This window comes from Sinohyriopsis cumingii, chromosome 2, assembly GCF_028554795.1.
Source record: "Sinohyriopsis cumingii isolate HCF-2022 chromosome 2, ASM2855479v2, whole genome shotgun sequence".
In the NCBI taxonomy this organism is placed as follows: domain Eukaryota; kingdom Metazoa; phylum Mollusca; class Bivalvia; order Unionida; family Unionidae; genus Sinohyriopsis; species Sinohyriopsis cumingii.
The window spans coordinates 27014281-27037419 of NC_142962.1; the positions used below are offsets into that span (position 1 = coordinate 27014281).

General features: G+C 37.0%; 1 protein-coding gene across 1 annotated transcript; it reads left to right on the forward strand.

Moving 5' to 3' along the window:
* The first annotated feature begins 9554 nt into the window (after positions 1–9554).
* Positions 9555–20543, forward strand: LOC149804518 (uncharacterized). The gene is made up of 3 exons (XM_089941027.1): positions 9555–9693; positions 14835–14899; positions 15287–20543. The coding sequence occupies exons 2-3, from the start codon at positions 14878–14880 to the stop codon at positions 17941–17943; spliced, it is 2679 nt and encodes an 892-aa protein (XP_089797153.1). The 5' UTR covers positions 9555–9693; positions 14835–14877; the 3' UTR covers positions 17944–20543.
* The last annotated feature ends 2596 nt before the right edge of the window (positions 20544–23139 follow it).

Below are 23139 nucleotides of genomic sequence, written 5' to 3' on the forward strand. Positions count from 1 at the left end.
TTATAGAAGACCCACCCAGGCTCGATTTCGGTTGAAAGTTAAATTAGTGAAAGATAGATGTAAAGCTCCGAGCCCCCAGTCAGCAATGCCGACTGTTAAATACTTGAATATACAAACGATTGAAATTCAGCGAATAACAATTTAATAATTAAATAGTCAAGTACTTCAAATTTCCCAAGTACTCTACTTCCGCTCGACCCAGTGATAGCCTATTGCGTCATTTGATTAGTAGTGTGAGATAGCTTTCTATCTGTCCTTGTATTCTACTCATCTGTGTATTCTTCTCTCCTTTTCCTCCAAATCATTCTCCTCTTCCTCCAAACTTTCTTCAAATTCCTTCTCCTCCTCGACTTCTCTATACATCTCCTCCTTCTCTACTTTCTCCTCCTCGACTCCTTTCCTCCTCCTCCTCGACTCTCTGTACCGACTAGACTTGTCGACTCTGACTGCTCTGCTAGTCTTACTTCCGTATCCCCTCTTAGAGACTCTGGACTCAACTGAACTGGAAGTTCTATCCCAAAAATACTTCCTTTACGAAGCATTGTCTTTCCTTAGAATCTCCTCTCTAAGTTTTAATGCCAAATTAAGAGTGGCTTCCTCGGAGTAACCCTATATTGCTCAGCAATCTTCCTAGGCGAGACTAAACTTACGATAGCTAGTTAGAAGTTATAATTCGGATCGAAATTGTTATTACACCCTCTATTTCAATTCCGATTGGATGTCGCTTTGACTCGATGCAATCAAAATTAGAGGACAATGTCCTCTCGCTGTCTGTCCACGTGGGGACGGATTTAGAACACGCCCAGTTTCCTCGCGGGTTCCTCTGATCTTAAGACTAAGCTGTAACATATAGGTGAGACGTCGCTCGATCTAACGCATGTGCCGCTCAAAGATGTCAGGTCTTCTCTCTGGTCACGGTAACCTTGAGTAAGAGATTAACTCTAGCCTGCGGCAATGTTTCGACATCAAACCATGGCTTGTAATAATTCCTTAGTTTGTACGCGACTTACTAACTGGGGTTGAGCAAACGTGACAGTCATAATACGCCTCGGTATTTTCTCCCTTGTGAGGCCGATGGAAACCTTGTACAACACGACGATACTGATATATATATATATATATATATATATATATATATATATATATATATATATATATATATATATATATATATATATATATATATATATATATATTCAGGTTTCTCAGAGAAGTTCGCAAGGCTATTTTCGGAGCCAAACACATAGTCAACATTATACCAAGGTACCTGCTGGGAGTGATACAATTTGGCGTCATGGAGGTAATGGTGGCCAAGTTGTGTTGCTGAAATTAGCATCATGGATACCTGTGATAATCCTTCCGGGGGCTGCTTAAACACGTTTGTTATAGTCTGAGTTATGTGGGTACTTTAAGGTTGTCATTTTACACGCTTACTGCAGAGACATATTTGTAACGCTGCAAACAATAGCTCTGGCATAAGATGGACAGACCTTTAAACAAATGATATTTGACGATCTAGGAGGGTCTGAAGTTTCTTTGAGGTTAAAAGGTTATCAGGAACGTGCTAATGAAATTTTACTTGACTTCACAAACAATCATGTTGCGTGTGCCTATCAAAAGCTATGATCATTCATGGATCAGGATTAAACGGTTACACAGGTCTGCACATTTAGCAGTACCATTTTCGTATGTTATACCCGACATATTACTTCTCGTTGGAGCGCCTGTACCTATACGGACAGTCTGTGCTAGGCCTGCGCTTTTATGCAAGTACAACGATCGTGATGATGGTTACATACGCATTGCTATAATTCTGTCCGATAAGCTTCCAGTTGTTGAAGTGCGCAGGTTGTCGAATGAGGGTTGTTGACGCGTCAGTGGAAAACCTGTAGTTGTAGTTGCTGTATTTTAACAATATAATATAAAATAATGTCATATAGCGACGTTAAAGTTGGCCTTAGCGCAAGGCAGCTTGCGAAAATCAAAAGCGAAACACAAAATGATTGTGGAGTCTCACTGACAATTTTTCCAGATAAGTTAACTTGAATTGCTGCCTTGAGATTGACCCAAACAATTTAGCTGAATGCGGCCGAACAAAAGAACACCTAGGTGACATTAAAATTATTCAAGTCAGAGGTGACGTAAATGCAAAGGACTACTGGAATATTTCCATTCTGTGTGGGTGTTCCAGCATTGTTGACGACTGTGGCTCCAGCGATGGTAAAAGCGATTGCCCTAGGGGCAGTCGGAACAATATCCGGAATGGTTTTGACAAAGGCTTTTCGCGACGGGTCTTCTAGGTCCATCGGTGGAATCTTCTGCTCTCGTAGCTCATAAAAAGATACAGGTCTTCGATTAACAGGAACAACTCACATATTATTCGCAGGCAGATGTCTTTAACTGCCTGGTACAACTCATACAAGGTCTTGCCGAGCTATCCAGTATTATTTACTCGCTATGGTTAAATCAAACATGTTAGGTGTCTTTACGCGGAATGAACTTGCATCGATGATTCCACGTAGAAACGAAACTTGTATCATCAACATGGATTTGACAACATGACCTAGGACACATTGGGGCGTATACATATAAACACCTCAACATTTATTTTTTTGACATGTACGGGCTTGCACCACAACTTGATGTTGTTGACTATTTAACCAGGAGCGCTAGAGTACGTGGTGGACAAAGGCATCTCTACACCTATTTTATTCGACTCCGCCGTTATAAACTGGGTTGAACGGGTCAATATGCGGTCACCTTGTTGAAGTGCCGCTTGCACTCAATGGAAGCAAAACTTCCTCAACACTAACACCACTAACACTTATTGATTTTACATTGTCACTTAGTATGCTTAACATTATACAAAACGTCTATTAATATTTACGGACACTTTTCAAGCAAACGCGGCGGACGCTATTCAACCAGACTCGGCGCCGTTGTGGATCTAAAGGTTTTACACCAAAGTGGATTTAACCAAGTTTACCAGTCATTTTGTTGTTAGCGTAGACCCGGGCGATTTTGTGCTTTTGAAGATCAAAATGGAAATTGCTAATTTCCAACGTAGATATTCAAGATATTGTTACAAAGTTGCGAAGCGCTGCTGAAAAGAACCTAGATGAAATCACTAAGAATGGGGCAGTCAGAGACTCTGTGACGAGGCATGCGTATATAAAAAAAACTATGTTGATAATGATGATGCTAGAACAAAACGCTATTTAGGAGAACAGATCGTAAACGTGTCTTCGTCACCACGCGTAGTAGTGACTTCATTGGCATATTCGGGAACGTATTAACCAGCCATTTTATTTTCACTCCTATCGTGAATGTCTTAGAGAGACCTAAACCCCACATCTTAAAAGTTCTCGTGTCTGGATCATATTTGTCTGTCAAAAACAGATCTAGAGGAGACTGGAGTGGAATGACAATATCATTGAATAATCAGCATAATGGTATATCAGCTGTAATACGTTACCCTAGAGATGACAATGGTAAACCAAGTTTCATGTATACATTATCAACATCATTTGTCACCAGAGATGAAATTCAGTTCGAAGGACTCTAAACCAGACCATTCGGTACTTAGGTAAACATCTTTGGCGTTTGTATTTAAGATTATAATTATCATTGCATGTAAGTGATGGATTCTGAACGAGGAAATTAAGTTGCAGAATTTTCCGACAAGGTGGCTGGATCAGCTGAAATGTGATGCTAACAAGGGTAGCTATTTCGTTCCACATGCTGACGAAAATCTGCTTCAAAACGTTATTAATATAACCTAGTATGCACTAAAATATAATCTTGCTAAGGGTAAAAAAGAAATCAACCGTTGGGACCACTCTTATGTGCTAATGCCAAATGGAGGCCAGCTTAGAATCACTGTATTAGTACGTGAAAATGCCCAGTCACTCACTATACAGCCCCCGTTGTGTGTGTGTGTGTGTGTGTGTGTGTGTGATTTAGATTTTAACGTAGCTTTAACAATTTTAGTCATATCGCTATGATGTCTGCTGTGTAGCAGATTTTATTGATGTCTAGCACTGGGGCATCATGCTGCAGACATGTAGCATGATGTCCCACCTAGTCACATTATCCTGAAGCCAAGCCTGCCAGTCCTAAAACTAACCTCTTTATGTTGAGCACCAAGCGAGGCAGCTGCAAGTACTGTTTTTATAAGTCTTTGGTATGACTCGACCGGGGTTCGAACCCACGACTTCCTTTATCCGAGGCAGACAAGCGGTCCCGTTGATTATGTTGACTGTTATCTAACAAGGGCTCACTTCTTAGGGTAATAGTGTTTGGGCGAAGACGAGAATGATAATTTCAGACCTTTTTCAATGGTGTATACAGTATGGTTCTATATGAAAGTGGTATTGGGTCACCGGTACACACAATCGTCGGAGATTTAAATATTCACCAGGTAGATATTTTCTGTCATTGTACCTGTGGAAAAGAGTAATTAGTAAGAAGTTCGTGTGCGTGTTGCATTTGATCAAGGTCAGCCTGTTGAGAAAATATACTACGTGATCGCATTATTAATAGAAGAGTGATATCATGCAAGAAAATGATCCAGCGGAGCAAAAACTGCGAGATGAAATAACAAGAGAACCGTGCTAGTCGTGAAATACAAACATGCATGACTTGTCGCCAACGCAATTTGTGGAATCGCAACCCACGGCAGGTATTATAGGCACACCAACTGGAATTGTCGGGGCTGTATCAATAGTAACAGGTGTCGCGGACTGTAATTGTAAAATAATTTCGTCTCAGTACGATCAATAAACTGTTCTCGATGGCTATTGAGGATAAAACAACTTGCACGGCAGAGTTAATGACTGCGTTGGTGGAAATGGAGAACCACCGGCGACTCCGCGCACAGATACGAAACGGAGAGGATAACGACAAAAAAGTTAATTGATTTACAGACTGATTTTGCTTTGCAAAATTATTTACGTGCTCAAAGGGTGTAGTATTTCATTTTGAAACACTAATAATTGCATTTCCCATAAATTAATAACAGTTATATAGTTTTACGCTAGCCGATATTACTAAGTAAAATCGTTCATATTGGCATTATAATCGTAGTGCATACACTCGCGTATAACGATCATGTAAAAATATCATTGGGTACAGAAGGCTCGACCAATATCAGCACCCAGAAATCTAAAAATGTCTAAAGCCCTATTTATCCTCTACTAAGTTTAAGGCATACGGTTATTAAAACCAGGCTGTAGCTCTGAAACTGTTGAAGATATTGGAAGCAGTGCAGCTATTTGATATAGAGCGCGTTGCATACTATTTGTTATTTTTCAAGATCAAGGTCAAAATGAGAACAACTGTGACGTCATGTTAAAATATGACACGACTATTGACGCATTATTTTCGAGCCATCTTAAATCAGGCAAATTATTTTAACACAGCGCATGTCCATCCTTCTCTTAATTTTTTGCTTACCCATAACTTTGTGTCAGCTGAGGAGATTTCATGAAACTCTGCCCATGTCTATATGATGACTTGACAGTGTGTCATATACCATATACAGGCCCTCACCCCCATGTCACTAAGTTGTTACACAATAAGCCAAGGGAAAATGTAATTGTGTGATTTATTACATATTCTGGAAGATAACTTTTAAATTTTCAATTACTGATGATACTATATTAGAATATAAACCGGTTATACCATAGCGATAACTTTAGTTTGGATTTTAAGGTCATAGCGAGGAACAATAGGAATCAGAGACATCTATCATTTTACAAGTAAAACATTTGAACATATGAAGGTATTTTCTTGCATCTGTAGCCTACATTATATCTGCACTTGATAGTGTCATACCCTCTGTCCCAATATCAAGGTCAAATATCTGGATTTGATAGTGTCATACCCTCTGCCACCAATGATAAGGTCAAATATCTGCACTTGATAGTGTCATACCCTCTGTCCCAATATCAAGGTCAAATATCTGGATTTGATAGTGTCATACCCTCTGCCACCAATGATAAGGTCAAATATCTGCACTTGATAGTGTCATACCCTCTGTCCCAATATCAAGGTCAAATATTTGGATTTGATAGTGTCATACCCTCTGCCACCAATGATAAGGTCAAATATCTGGATTTGATAGTGTCATACCCTCTGTCCCAATATCAAGGTCAAATATTTGGATTTGATAGTGTCATACCCTCTGCCACCAATGATAAGGACAAATATCTGGATTTGATAGTGTCATACCCTCTGTCCCAATATCAAGGTCAAATATCTGGATTTGATAGTGTCATACCCTCTGCCACCAATGATAAGGTCAGAAGCAAGGGAAGTCAGTCACCTTTTTCCATATCCACACTATCAGTTTTAACCACTTCATATATTCTGATGAAAATTTATATGCCTCAGTACCTTATGATGCAGCTGGCAGGTTTGTATCTCTAAGGTCAAGGTCATTGGTAAGGTAAAGGGCATGAGTTGGGTATATAATGTGCTCTTTAGTACTATTGTTGCTTAAAGCCTCGAGGTTGCATCGCATATCACTGTTTTGGTGCTACCTTTAAGATCAAAGTTGTAGACTTTGAGAAGCTTATTCTACATGCTTTTATCATTAACCTACGGGACACCGATGTGAAGTTTATGGTATTTTGAATATGTGCATCTCAGTTATAGTTGTAGTGGAATTTCATCAATTTTGTATGTGCATGACAGCTATAGTGGTATGGGGTTAATAATTCATATGAGGGAAAGCCTGCAGACATACTGCTTTTCTGAAGCTTTCTTTTTAAAAAAAACCAAACAAACTTTTAATACGTTTTGAATAACACAGGTTTTAGTAACAAAGAACTCTTCACATGAACATATTTGTGAAAAAGGTTTAGACTATGATGTGTGTTCCAACTGCAAGGAGCATCAAAGAAAGAGAGACATGACACGTACATTATCATGCATTATTCGTTTATCATCAGTCCTATATGAACGTATGAAATGACAAAAGTTCTACCGAGGTTTACAATTTCTACGATGACTATATCTGAGAAGAACTAGAAATTGGCTGCTAAGGGACGAACAATTTATTTTGCCGGGGAAGGGGCATCTTGCATTTCTCTCAAATCAGATTTTTTTGTTCCATTACTTCAAGATAATTATGTTTTTTGCAATTAATATAGTGAATATAATACGTTTATTTTTGTCCACAAATCGGAGTGAGAGTTTTTCAAGCTATTTAAAGACTGGAAATGTGTAGTTTTGGGGGTAACAGTTTCCATTGCCCATCCCCACCCTATCCCTTTCTGAAAATTAAATGGGCTGTCCCTGAGTTTAATGCAACCAGGAAAAAAAAATATCTGAACCCAATGTGTTAACATATAGATAAACATATGCAGACTCATCTTGTTCTTCTTTATGTTACGGGGAGGGAGGGGGATGTAATAACGTAAACTTTCAGTCACGCTGTGAGATGACCCCCACATACACAATACATTTTATTCACTTTATCCACGGCTCTAAAATTACATTTAACAGGTCCTTTATTTCTTTAGGATACACTGCTACCTATAACAATAGTTCATCACATGGGCGACACCAGTAGATAGTCATTTTTTATCATAGAAATTAACGTGAAAGCATCGACATCCACTCAAACTGTTTGAGCCTTAGATTACAATTCTGATTTGGCACGTGACAATATTATGTGCACGCAAGCTCTATTTTTAGACAAGGAAAGCCCTACGTACGTCCAAGTTTGAAGATTTTTAGACGCGATTTCAACCTTTTTAGACTGAATATATTCTTAATTTCAATTTTTTTTCGACATTTCGAAACAAGCAGAAAGAAAACAAAAGACAACAACAAATTTTGAACATTTATATAGTAATGCGCCTTTAACATGGTATATAATTTTCTGCTTGCATCTTTTCTCAAAGGCCGAAAACGCTATGGTACTGGTGGCTTTTCTGCTTGGATCTTTCCTCAAAGGCCGAGAGCGTTAAGGTACTGACTGCTTGCCAAACGAAATGTAAGATTACATATACATCCGTGACGGTTCCTTCGTCTTAATTGGGTTTTCAACTTTCGATTTTAAATTTAGCTTGTGAGAGGCGCCTACAAGGGGTACAAGATGATATGATTAGAACAATGATTTGTTCAGATATGACTATAACACTATAACAGGACTTTCTAAACAAAATGCTATAATAATAATAGTAACTTTTTAAAAATGAAGGTATATATATATATATATATATATATATATATATATATATATATATATATATATATATATATATATATATATGTGTGTGTGTGTGTGTGTGTGTGTGTGTGTAAACTTAATTGCCATTTAGGTTTCGGCTTATATTTTCTGTATTTCTAAAATTTATAGTTGGTACTAATGGAATTATTACCATATTTTTTTACATTTCCTTTTAAGATTCTTATGAATGGTTATATAGAATCTTTATTGCAAATTAACCTTTTGGTCTTTTGAAAAATTGTACAATATTAATTAATACCAAAGTGAAGTAATGCCAGACACATATATAACACTATGCAATATATTACAGTATTTTCCAATCATAAAGAGAAATCGTAAATGCAGTAGTTTGAATTATAGTTTAAACCTTTCGACGTGTGTGTCAACGTATCAATCATTATGATTTGTGACTCTATATTAATTACGATAGACGAGCTAACAAGCTAAAAGCAGGAGACGACAGAATAAAGAAAAAGAAAAAATACAGACAATTAGACTAAAAAAAAACGAAAAAGAGTGAGTACATTATTAGCAACAGAATTAGTTAAAACAACAAATGCAAAATATATCATTATCATTTTCTATAGTAATGAACCGAGGCTGGTTGAGAAAGTGTACCTTTTAATTAAATGTTACAGTAGTTAATTGAGGCTGGTTAAAAAACATACGATTTATCAAATGTTGCAGTAATTAATTGAGGCTGGTAAGAAAGCATACGATTTATTAAATGTTACAGTAGTTAACTGAGGCTGGTTGAGAAAGTGTACCTTTTATTCAATGTTCATTGAGTTCACTGAAAAATTATGTTGCTGAATTCAATAGTTCACTGTGAAGTAAGAAGATTTAAAAATAAAATTGCTTAAGTCTTGAATAATTAGATTATTACTTGAAAAAATGTTGATCTTCGAATCTGGCCAGATTTGGATTTCTCCGCTAATGTTAATGCATACACTTGCATCCATATTCCATGTAACACGGACATTTCAAGTCCAAAATGAAATTCGTCATCTATCACATGATAAATACACGTCCCTTTTGTATGATACAGTTTGTGGTTTGGCCCGTCTGCCTATTACAATGTGGAGTCTTTGACACGATACTACCAATTTAATTAGTGTCATTTAAAACATTTTAAGAGTATTATATCATGATATCAGGGTAAAATTCAAGTAATCTTTAAAGTTGATGATTATATTTACAACATGTGCCACAAAACTTCGACTGAGCTTTAATTACATCGACTTCTAATTTTATCTTGTAATTACTGAGACACCTGCTGAACTGTAAAATTTTCATGAAGAGCTCGTGTGTGTGCGTTCCTTTTCTGAACATTCGCTCTGAAGTATGATTTCCGAATCCCGCGAGAACCTCTCTGGGCATTTTCGACTCAGCGAGACCGCATAGATAGCTGTCTGACGGTAAACATTGAACAAAACTTACTGAATACATTATATGTGAGTATTATTATTATTACTATTATTCTTATTAAATGACATTTAAGTTAGTTTACCAGCAGATGTATAGTTTATATATAAACCGATTGGAAGAAACTTGTAGAATGACGAGTGTTATGTACATTCAATTGAATCGACAATAATAAGGCATACGCTTGCATCACAAATCATAACCCAATAGTACTAGGTCACACGTATGGGAATGGCGTGACTTAGGTATAATTTCTTCGGCGGCAATGGCCTCTGTGCTATGTTACCGACACATAACTTGTACACCTAGCTGGCTTAATTAAAGGATTTGTAAACAATCTGTATTCAGCTGTAGCTCTAGTGGAATATTACTAAGCTGCTGAAGTTTGTAACTTGATATGATATTCCACGGAGCTATTGTCTCGCCCGTCTAAAGTTTGTAACTTGAAATGCAAGTCCAGAGCGCTTTTGTCTCGACTGCAGGTGTGTAGTGCTGCGGGAACGGCGTTCCGTTACATTTTTGTATTCGCCATTGCCCCCCTCCCCCCGCATCTCTTTACCGTGTTTTCTGTCAGTTCTTTATTTAGCACAACACTACTGCTCACCTGTCCAAAGTTTGTAACCTGATGTGCAAGTCCATGTAACTACTGTCTCGCCTGTCTAAAGTTTGTAACCTGATGTGCAAGTCCATTTAGCTACTGTCTCGCCTGTCTAAAGTTTGTAACCTGATGTGCAAGTCCATTTAGCTACTGTCTCGCCTGTCAAAAATTTGTAACCTGATAGTCCAGTGAGCTATTGTGGTGCCTGTCGAGGTCATCACACTCAGTGACACACTTGTTGGAGAAACTTTGCGTTATAATTTGATATATGGCGATCAATTTGTATCCACGCCAATTTAAATATCTCGATACATCTGATTTCTTACTCCGCCTCACACCCCACACCCCGACCACTATTGTGTGGAACAATTTTGAACGACTGACTAGAAATGAAACATGCACCAGAGCTTTGAAAAGTTAGCCCCTAGGTCTCCTGGTAAATCACCAACTTTTTTTTTCCAATGTGGAAATCGCCTTGCTTACATTAAGCTCGACGACGGCTATGTAGTACTCTCAACTTGAATACATTTTACTGTTTGCGTGACTGACCAATAGTAACTACTTTCGTTTTTGTTTCGAATGTATTGAATATCTTCACAATTGTATCGTACAATCATATTTCAGATGTTGGCCACTGGTCGACCGAATAGACCCTATACTCTTTTGTTTGGAATAAGGGTTTGAGGAAGACTTTATGTACGTTTCAGTTGTATGCGTGTTCCTATGCATGTATTTATGTACGTGGTACTTACTTGATACGTAGAATGTGTATATGTTTCGCATGTATTTCCTTTCCTAACCATGGAAGAGGATATAATTATCCTGATTGATATAATTATCTTTGTCATGGTCGTCGTTACAAACGGCGGACGGAAAAGTTATAATTTTTCTTCTCTTCCATCACAGATTCAAACATTCGCCAAACTTAAACATGTAAGGGACGAGTCCTAGGTGTGTATAACAACATTTGTTCTCGTGTTTGGAAGTTGTCTCCAGTTTGATAGTATTTTATCAAGCTCGGGAGCATACGTGTGGGTGTGTTACTTTGTGATTGTATTGTCATCGCAGATAAACTGTGTTTGTCGAGTACTGTTATCTTTCTTACCTATAGTGTCATTGACTTTAGTAGACATCGCAAAAAGAATTTATTTGTACTTTAGTTGATATTAAACTGCCTTTGATAATGTATGGAGAGACGGATTATATCACCAGTTGTATTCGATAGGCATAGAAGAGAAGTGTTGTAATGTTATATAACGTGCTTATAATGATAAATCACGTATCTGTTTAAATAATGAGTGTTTAGATTTTTCTTATGGAAACAGGTGATAAACAATTGGAACATTTATCTCCATTATTGTTCTCCTTACTTGTAAATGACCTAGATTCATTTGTATGAGTAAATGAGCGTAGCTAATTTTGTAAATATGGTAAATGTTATGCTCCTTTTATACGTGTATGACACCATACTTGTTACAGACAGCCATGCATACATGCCATGTAGCCTGATATGTATAGTAGCTATTGTGGAAACAACGTACAATCCGATTCTAAACATTATACATTTGGAAGATTAGACTGTATTAATTATAATTACAAACATGCATACATAGGGAATCAATTGCCACTATAACTACAAACAGGCATAAGTAGTGAATCAGTTGCCACTATAATTACAAACAGGCATAAGTAGTGAATCAGTTGCCACTATAATTACAAACAGGCTTAAGTAGTGAGCCAATTGCCACTATAACTACAAACAGGCATAAGTAGTGAATCGGTTGCCACTATAACCACAAACAGGCATAAGTAGTGAATCAGTTGCCACTATAACTACAAACAGGCATAAGTAGTGAATCAGTTGCCACTATAACACGCAATTTATTTTAGTTGTCACTAACTTAGCTATAAACTGATAAAGCCCAAAAGATTCATATTTAGCTATGAATGTAGTTGTAATGTAGAGGTTACTCATTCATAACATCTGTGACCTTTATGGTTTAAATAGATAAACACTTTGGCGTGAAGACTGTGATAATATACTCTCATGTGTATATTCATAGATGGTATTTCAAAACCGTTTGCATGTTTTCTACTTTGTCATATTTTGGGGAAGGATAAAAGTCACATAACTAATCTGCGAAACAATGTCAGAAAGATATTCTATCATTCAATGAAACTTTCACTGTTTTTATTAACAATCCTGGAGATGTACTAAAATCGTACAAATGTGTATGACAGGTGCGTGTAAATTCCAGACATATAAATAATTAACATATATAGAAGTGCCATACAAAAATTAAAAGTATAAGCGCCTTCTTTTGGCGTTGTCACTAGTTGAACAAATTTATATACACAAGGAATGTCATTAAAAGAAACAGACACAGTGACATTTGCTATAAAAAAATAAAACAAATACAGAATGTCCTTAATGAAAGGAAAAATTTGTCCGCATTAGTCAACTGTTTGATCATCTTCAAAGTGTAGGTCTTATTTGTTCAATAGTATCTTCCACTGGATGATTCACACACTGTTACATTCATTTTTTTATGTACGAAACATTGTTTTTAAATACAAGATTTGGTGTCTCCCTACGAAACCTCATGGTTGAATCACCGTTAAATATACAATTTTAGTTACAATACAATCTTGGCGAATTTAGAGAAAAAGTATTGCTTCAAATTCATGCTCCCTGAAATTTTGTGATGATTCAATTCTATCGTCCACCCGGACGGACAGTTCTGAAAAACTGAATATTTGTCTAGTATCCCGCTTTTCATAAGCGCCATTGTTGTACAAAAGAATGTAGTATGAACGAGTCACCTGATGGACTTGTGCATGTCACTATACAGTTAGATATATTTAACTTTTGAGCACGAAGTTCACTGCCTCCTCCATCAAGTCTGATATACAAAATTTTTGTAAACAAGATTCACGCTAAGCTCAGCTCTCCCGCCCCCTCCCCCAAGTCGGATAGACTTAACTTTAAAGCATGACATTCACGCTAAGCAGAGATCTCCCATGTTCAGCCCACCCCATCCCCCACATCCACTAGGATATACCTAACTTTTGAGCACGAGTTTCACGCTAAACTTGGAGTCCCAAAAATGTAATATTATTAGCACGAAGTTCACGCTAAGCTCAGGCCACAAAGTTGGATACACTTAGAGTAAATCTGAAGCATGGAACTTTGTTGCATGCAGTGAAGAAGACCCTAAACGATCCTTTATATCATTTAAAGATGCAGAGAACCAATATTTCAGATACAGATCGTAGGTAAATAACTGAACATGTTTTAGAAATGCATAGCTTGGCATAATTTTAGTTAAAACTAAATAATTACTCTGTGAGTACATAAATGCAAGAAAGAGTTCATTTTTTATTATTGTTATTACATATTCAGGAAATAGTGTTGTTGGCTATTGATACATTGCTGGTGGTCGTCAGGTACTGTGTAGCACGGAAGATGAAATTCTACCAGAACTATGTCTTGCCTTCTATTCTGTATCCTGTAGTCGACATATACGTTTAAATTCTACCAACAGTGTTGTGCTTTTTATATTGTATCTTATAGTCGGCATGGAAGTTGAAATTGTACCAGAACTATCATCTTGCTTTCTATACTGTATCTTGCAGTTGACTTGGAAGTTGAGGTCCCACAGGACTTTTTTTGTTTGTTTTCAGACTCTTTCTCTGCCATATGATCGTACAAATTATTTGCGCTTTTCATTCCATCTTTGGTTTACAGTTGCTAGTGTATCGCTATTACTGTATTGTCGTGGCAGGTTTTCTGTTCACTGCGAACATTGATCCGGTGAATGACTGTTTGATCTTTGGTTTTGCACATTCTGCATAATGGTGATCTAATCTATGATTCCAGATGCATACGTTATGATTGATACAGCTGATGGACAAATGGCTACGACATTCTTACTTTCGTTCAACTTGTCGAGTCCAGATTTCATTTGGATATCGGTGGTGACGATCTTATTGTCTGGACCAAAACGTCTCAATTTGACAATCTTTATTGTCTGGACCGAAACGTCTCATTTTGACAGTCTTTATTGTTTGGACCGAAACGTCTCATTCAGGCCCATTTCGTCCGCAGAATGTTTCATTCGTCCCAGAGTATTTGAAAAGTTTTGCTGAGTATTATTTGATTGGTATACTGATAAGGATGTCGAACTCCAAAAATTCCAGGATTTACAAGTGATGTATTATTGCACAGACTTTCCTGTAGTAAATCCATGTCATTCATATTGGATTGTTTCTGTATCTTGTACAAAATCGGACCACCATCGTATCGATTAATAGATGATAAATCGCTCTCCTGAATGTTGTTTTCAACAGCCCTTCTCTTCCGCGTGGAGTGATCTTTCTTATCTAGATAATCATACACCAAGTAATAAAACATTCTACTGAGTGAACGTTTAGCGGGACATAATTATTGATATGGTTGCATTTCTTGTTCTTGTTCTTCTCATTATTATTATTATTATTATTATACTTTTATTATTATAATTATTATTATTATTATTATTATTATTATTATTATTATTATTATTATTTCAGAGACAAAGAAAAGGTTACTGGTTGCTTCTATTAATAACAAAGAATGGGGACTGTGCTTGACAAAGGTTTGTTTTCGTATTGCATTATTCATTTACGTACAATTAACACGCGTGGCCTCAGTTTCCAGAGAACGCTCACAGATGGCTAGATAACAAACTGGAGATAGCTAGATAACTGGAGACAGCTAGATAATTGTTTGGAGCTGGCTAGACGGATGGTTGGATAAGCAATCATAAAGCTAGATCAAATTATTAAATTGACGTTAAATTTGATATTATTTAAGGTTACGTGTTTGAAATAATTGGTCAGATTTTTATTTAGAATTTAGTATTGCATTAACATAAAGAATATATAACATTAAATATGTTCCTAGATATTTTGGTCTGTGTATAGATTTGTCTGCAAGAAGCTTAAATATTGGTTGTGTTAACCGACAATTATTTTCGTTATAGCCATACGGGCAGTTGAAGAACAGCATAACTTTGTGCCGACACTAACAGGTTGTGCCTACTGTTCGGAGAAAGTTCGACTCGTTTCCTTCAAGCAACTAAAGCCCGGAGATCATATTTGTCAAGGCGGCCGATCATTCATGCGACACCTGGGGAGGAACTTGAAGTTTTTATACACCCACCATTCTATTGTCAAAGACGTGATTTGCGTGAACGGAACCGACCACATTGCCGATTTGACACTAATCCATTACTACACCACTCCATATGATGCGAAATTGCAAATTCGAGAAACAAGCGAAACAGGAGATCTTCGAGTCGACGAAATTTATATAGTTCGATACAGTCATTGCAGATTTCAGCCGAATCAGGTACTGGATCGCGCTCAAAAGGCACTGGAACATGACCCTAAATATTTTCTGCCTTTTCTTAATTGTGAGCATTTTTGTACATGGTGCATTACAGGAGAAGAATTTAGTTGTCAGGTTGAAAGAGCTAAGGATATAATGAACAAATTACTAGACTCTGTGCTCGGAGCTGGGTCAAAGATTGCTGAACTCATTCTACAGTTTGTTGATATCACAGCGGATGATGTTGCGAACGTGGGGGAAAATTTGGGCATGCACGCACTTAGAATGATTCAAGGGGCTACCGCAATTCCAGGAGTGGCTCTAATTATATACTTAATCAGAAATATTGTAAAATATGCGATACTACACAACAAATTTAAGAAAGGACAAATATGCAAGAACTGCTTCACGTTTGAAGTTCGAAGCAGTTGGTTCTCATTTACCGTACTTTGCCTTCCAGCGATTGGCAGCGTTCTAGTTGGCTTCTTTATCACTGCCAATTGGCTTTTAGCTGGAGCACTCGTACTACTTTCACTCCTCTTGCTCGTAATAGTTTTGGGAAGCAACGAGGCTTATAAAGATGATGGGTCACCATTCAGAGGTAAGAAAACTAAAGTGGATGAAATGTGGGATGTTACAGAGGGAGATGTAATTCAATATCGGTACTGGAATATGCTGCATGAAGCAGTTGTTTCGTCGGTGGATTATCGTATTGGTTGCAAACTTGGAAAGGTCCATGTGGTTCACTATGGCCTACAGTCACTGGTTTCAAAAAGAGAAATTATGGAGGAGGAGCTTGAAATTGACTTGAATGAAATGGAAATTTTCAAGCTTGACTATTCTTCATACAATGTTCATCCGCCTGAGGAAGTGGTTAGAAGAGCGAGGCAGAGAGTCGGAGAAAGAAAATATGGAATTTTGACCAATCGTTCGTGTCATTTTTGCCATTGGGCCAAAGTAAATGAGAGCTTTGATACCGTCTCAACCCTTGACCATGGTAAATACCCGTCATTTGATTTAGCGGATTTTCCACATCAGATTTCCACAGATCAATCGGCCAACCACCCTTACTCAACATCAGTGATCGACAAAACATGGATCAGGATAAAATCGGAGGTCAGGGGCGGTGATCCAATACAGTTTAGCTATCATGGACACTGGCACTCCGGAGTTTGTACAGAAGTTCACTCCACTGAAACTGCAAGAGAGCTGACAACTAAAGTCGTCCATTATTCCTACCAAGGACCATTTGATATACCCGAAGTGAGAGAGGAGATCTTCAGTTTTGACCTGTCAGTCGAAAATGTGTACATTTTTCATTATCGTTTTGCCCATCGATACAGTAGGACACAAATTATCGATCGCGCCAGGAAGAAAATTGGAGAGAAAAAATACAGCACGTTATATAGAAATTCGGGCCATTTGGTTGAGGAAATTACACTGAAAGATAAGGAACAAGTCATCAACAACCCATCTGAATTATGCGAAGGCGACATAGTATCTTTCTTCTATTGGGGCATACGCCACAAAGCTGTACTGGTGTCAGTTGTCAAAATCACCAGTGATATGAAATGTAGGATGAATGTTATCCACTACGCTACAAGGGGTTTGTTTTCAACAAGAACAGTAGTTGAAGAGACCATTTCCATTGATTTGTCAGGAAACAATCTTCGCAAACTCAATTTTTCAGAGCATATGACCTATCCTGGACACATTGTTGTCGAGAGAGCAAAGAAGAGGCTGGGTGAACAAAAATTTCACCCTGTGTCCAATAATTCAAGCCACCTGGTTAACTGGGCAAAAATTGCTAACCAGGGTAAAGACTTTCATTTGGTAACGAGGGGAACAAAATGGAGCATTCCAATGGACATCCCGGATGAAAACCAAAACAAAACTTCGAATCAGCAGACTCAAATCGTATCCTTAAATACTATCTCTGGAAAAGGGAAGAGGGAACTTCATATTGAACCAGTTAGATCGTGGGAAGAATTCATTCCAGGACATGTCGTGGGGTTCAGATACTATTGCATCTGGCACCAGGGTATCCTGACTGAAGTTAACTCCGGGCAAGAAAAAATTAAGGTCGTGCATTACGGAACAAAGCATTTGTTCGCAACCAGAACAGTGTTGGAAGACGAGACAAAGGTGAACCTAAAGAAGGAGAACTTTTATATCTATCATCCAGACCCGGAGTATGCTTACACACCCGACGAAGTGATTATCAATGCAAAGAATAGACTTGGAGAGCAAAAATGGGGACCAGGTAACTGGTCCTTTGACTTTTGCCGAGCATGTGTTTTTAGAGAATAACGAGAAAATTGGCTTTTATATATATATATATATATATATATATATATATATATATATATATATATATATATATATATATATATATATATATATATATATATAAACACACACACATGTGTTTTGTGTCATAACAGCTCACATCTTATCGCTTTGTAGTCTAAAGACATGACACATATTATGGATTGGGAGGTGACATGATTGAAGGACTAGACTACAACGACAATCGTTGCATCAAAGATGGTACATTTACGGATTTATCACATGCTAATCATTTCAGCTCCCATTTTCCAAAATTTGTAAGTCACCGATAAATTGCCTTAAATAGGACTTGTATTTAATCTAGTACAACATCAGGCTGTGAGAGATTTCAGTATTTCCTCTAATTTACTAATGTATTCGGTGACCGTTTTTAATCATGCTTAATGAGGTGATTGAGCAGAGGTAACAAATCTTGTTTCGCCTTTTATGGGCCAGTGGAAGTTTCGAACGCTAGTTCATAGAAAAGAAAATTTTGATTGCATAAACGTCTTTAAATATCTTAACAGAACGTTCTGCATATAACTGTAAATGAAGACACGCCAGCTCATTCAGGACTATTGGTACATCGGCACATTCAGTATTGGAATTCATTAGAAACACTCTAGACCTTCGGACTTGTGAAATAACTTTCATTATTTACTGTAAGTTCCTCTTAAATGTTCACTTTGTAACAGATAAATACATTTGTGTGTTAACTTTAAAGCACTTTTGGCTTCGCTTTTTACTGTTATTTAGTTTAGACCATATGTAACACACTCCAGTTGTAACCAGATGACTTTTAGCACTTTCGCTGCTAAAAGGACGCGATATAAGTCTTTTTGTTTTTAGCTTGGAATGGCTAAGTTGCTAGGCATTGGATGCACTCCGAATGTAATACGATCGGGGTATGTGCATGGAAAAAAACGTGCGTATAAAAATACATGGAGCCATATATGTGATTGTATCAAAGAAACGGTTTATTAAAATGTAATTATTTAAATTTCTAGCACAATGACTCAATTAAAACATTTTAGATGACTGAACATTACTATATTTTTTTCCCTTTTTTTGTTGCTTTCCTGCAATATTCTTCCTTCTCTTCTTAACCACCACCAGAATAAAAAAATAAACATGTTATCTTAAAGCAACAAAGTTGAGAATACATTCTTGTTTTTAATTTTTGAAACAACTATATGTGAGAAAACTCTTAAAAAATTCTTTTGCAAATCAGTTTGATGTGGCTTTTTATCGTAACGGGTCCAATTTTTCTATTTACTATCATTTTACCAAACTAAATATATATAGCAATAACATGAATGATTCAAGGCATTTAATGGTGGGGGTGGTCGTGTCCGGTTTATACGTGCATTTTTTTTTAGGAAAGTGGTCAGAAAAATCTATACGTACAAGTTCTGGACAATCGTTAGTTTAATCGAGAAAAAGATGCTTGCAGTAAAAACAAATATGTTGTCGTCGGAGCCAAAATAGTAAAAATGACTTAGTGATGAAGAAACAGTGAGCATGCTCATGAGATAATGAAAGTCTATGAAATATTAGAGAATTGTATCTTGAATCTACCTGACCATGATAGGTTGTGAGAAGTCTATGCTACACAAGAGAATTGTTAAAAACATTTATCTTAGCAGAAAATATAAACCATAAGAGTATTATAGTTTAAGATAAATTCTAATTACTGTTTGATTTGACGTATTCTTCGTTTTTCGTAAATAAATTAGTATCCTATAAATGTTTATTTCAGCTAAACAAGTCTATCAGTTTATACTGATTTGCAACCGAAATATATCAATTTGTATAGATTTGCTGTATAAATATAAAAATTTGTATAGGTTTGCAGCATAAATATATCAATGTGTACAGTTTGCAATCGAAATGATCGATTTGTACAGATTTGCAATATAAATATATCAATTTGTACCAATTTGCAATCGAAATTTATCAATTTGAACAGTTTCCAATATAAATATATCAAATTGTACAGTCTGCAATTGAACAAGTTGCAAGATTGTTGTAATATCTGATACAATTTTCATTTTGTCAAAATTGAGGTAATTCAGGATGTAAAACTAAGTATATTGTTTGCCATTCTTATTACTAGCTAAAGACAGTTTATGCCTTGTCACTTGCGTGTTATTTGTAGGGACCCAGAAATTTTATAAAATCTAGTATCTATCGCCCGCCTAAATCCGAAACTTTTTATCAAAAAAGTTAACGCGGAATGTGGCAAAGCAGCTGCTGTGTGGCTCTCCATGAAACATATGCTTTAGTTCATTCAGAAACAAATTTAGTCAATCAAAACGTAAGGCGCCTACTACGCGAGTGTATATGATTTGTTTACAAAGTAGTTAGAGCGCCTACTACGTGAATATACATGTTTTAAATACAAAGTAGTAATCATACATCCATCGCTGCACATTTCTGATATCACGTTCAGTCGCTTGCATCGTTGAAAGTTTCTTTTGTGAGTCTATGAATTCATCCACATTGTCAACTTTGGCATCTTTACTTTCAAATAGCTCAGTTGGTTTATTTCATCCAAAGACAAATAAAATAAATCAAAAGTGCTGGAGTCTGCGTCCATTGTTTAAAAATAGAAAGTAGTTCCTTAATTCACGTAAGTTCAATATGAACTGTGCGCGAGTGAATATCGTAAAATATTGCACAATTTTGACAAAAGTGAACGGAGAAACAAATGATCATATAATAATTGTAGATTTTGTAAACCTAATACAACTTGTATCTAATGTGTGGTTTTGATTCCTACACATGCAGTATAAAGAATCTTTTCTTGTAACATGTGTATCGCCAATACTTTCCGTTGTATCTATAGATCGTTTTCATTTCATTAAAATTCTAAGTTCTAAATTCTAAATAGGTTACCAGTAAAATTTTAAAAACCTGTGTATTTTATTTTAATGTATATTGAAATGTATTGATTTTCGTAAATAGAACATAATCGTCGTCAAAGTCGATACAATATATATATATGATTCACACACACAGTACCACCGCCACGATGCCTCATACTGACAACTTCACAGCAAAAGATTTGTAGATTTAGCGCCGGACTGAATCTGCGTATGTCTGCGGGGCATATTTCAAGAAGTTCCTATGGCTGTGTAAAATAGACTAAATATCCGATACGTGCCAAAGTTAACGTCCAACAAGACCACATATTCCAAGCACATTTTACTGTAAAGACAAATCGTTGCCCAATGTACAAATATAAGCCCGAAACCAAATCGTTTTGAAGGCTGGCGACAGGAGTTAGCTTCACTATCAATCATAAATTAGGATGCTGAATTCAAAATGTAATCTATCTTGGAACATGCAAGATTCGTGCCACTGAATATGTTGGCTTCAGAAAACGAAGGAATAACCACAGGAGCCACATTCGCAACAAAGTCGAGGGGAAACTCGCCAACCACTATAACTCGACTGGATGTTTATTCCCTCGAGATGCTTCCGAATGAACCCAACCTGGGATGGACCGATACAGAACGCACACGCAAGGAACGATATTGGATCCTACAATTGAAAACTCATGGGAATTGCGGCCAAAATGAAAAAGCCTAACCTTCCTAAGACGATCTTATCAAAAGCTCAACCAGAGATAAGTTTATCAGACGTATGAAGTTTATCCAATAATACCCAAAGCAAATATTCCATAACCCTTTACATTCCTCCTCGCTACAACCTTTGAACCCACTGACAGTTTGTTTGGATGAAGAACCAGTGCAACACTCTTCCCGTACAATGTGGACGAATCTCAAGGTAAAGAAATCCACGAAATCGATGCGTCTTCGTTGAATCATTGGGTGTGCAAATATGCTCGATTTCCTAACGTTCGACCATGGATTGTTTTCAGAATACATTGAGGTGGAACACCTCCGTCAACACAAAGGATTGATCAAATTCAAAAGTCTACCTCCAGCTTGCATGTATCATCCTATGGTACGAAATGTTTCCTTAATGTCGTATGTGTACTGAAATGTATAATCAAGACCAACCTTGCTTCCGCTTGGACGAAGAACGCGTTTTGACAAGAATGTGGGTGAGTGTCGAATATTTTCATTCTCTGGATCATGGATATCAACTGCTAAGTGTAGATGAAATTTGGCATTCTCCTACACACAACAATACCCAACGGACGACGACTCGAGTCCAGGTATTTTCTCTGGCTAGGTGAATGCGTTTATGAAATTCAAACAAAAAGCTAGTGAATATCCATCTTTGTGTCAGACTCCAGAAAGATTCAAAGAACGGCACCGATCGTAAGAAGGCATCTCTTTGGGACAAGTGGAAAATAACTAAGCGAGACGATCATTTGTCAATGTCATGTTAAATTGTTTATTGGGAAACTTGGCGCTACGTCGGATATCGGATATTACTTAAGACGAAATACTTGGCAGATCCAAGTCGTTACTTTTAAAGGAAAAATGAGGAAACACGTGGAAATAGTCTGAGATTTTGGTCTTGGTGAGTTGCGACGAAGCAGCTGAGCTTCCACCTGCCGACGAGTTTGGAAATGTCATCATTGCAGCGTACGTTTAAAGTGGTACAATGCGTCAGAAATTTAATGATATCAAGTCCTTTGCTTTGACAACGACAGTTGTATGTACAAACCATCGTCGTAATCGCCATCAGGCAAATATTAGAAGACGATATCGTCAGTTTTACAAGCGGTGGCCCCCAATATTACGGATACCAATACCGACGGAGACCGACATTGAGAAATTCATATAAAATGCAAAGACAAAGACAAACAACTGACACTCAGCTATCGATGCAACCAAGTGGCGAAATTTTGTTATCTTGAAAGAAGTTTTACAGTCCGAATAAGATCAAGACTCTTTAGGAAAACATTTGCTCCACTTAAAATCAAAACCACCACATTGTCAGTCCATCTTTAAAGAAAGTTTATCAAATGTCTACCGGAAACGAGCACTCCTTGCAGATCACAACAGTTTATCGTATTGCCACGCCGATCTCCAGTATACAAAATAGTAAAACTGGAAGACCAAAACTTCATTGTGAATTTAAACAATGACCGAGAAAGATGAATAATTCGACACAGCAACCAAGTGAGGCACCAGCTTTAAATACAAAGTACAATTCTGGGGTCAGTACAATTTCAACAGTACTGTCGAACGTCACACA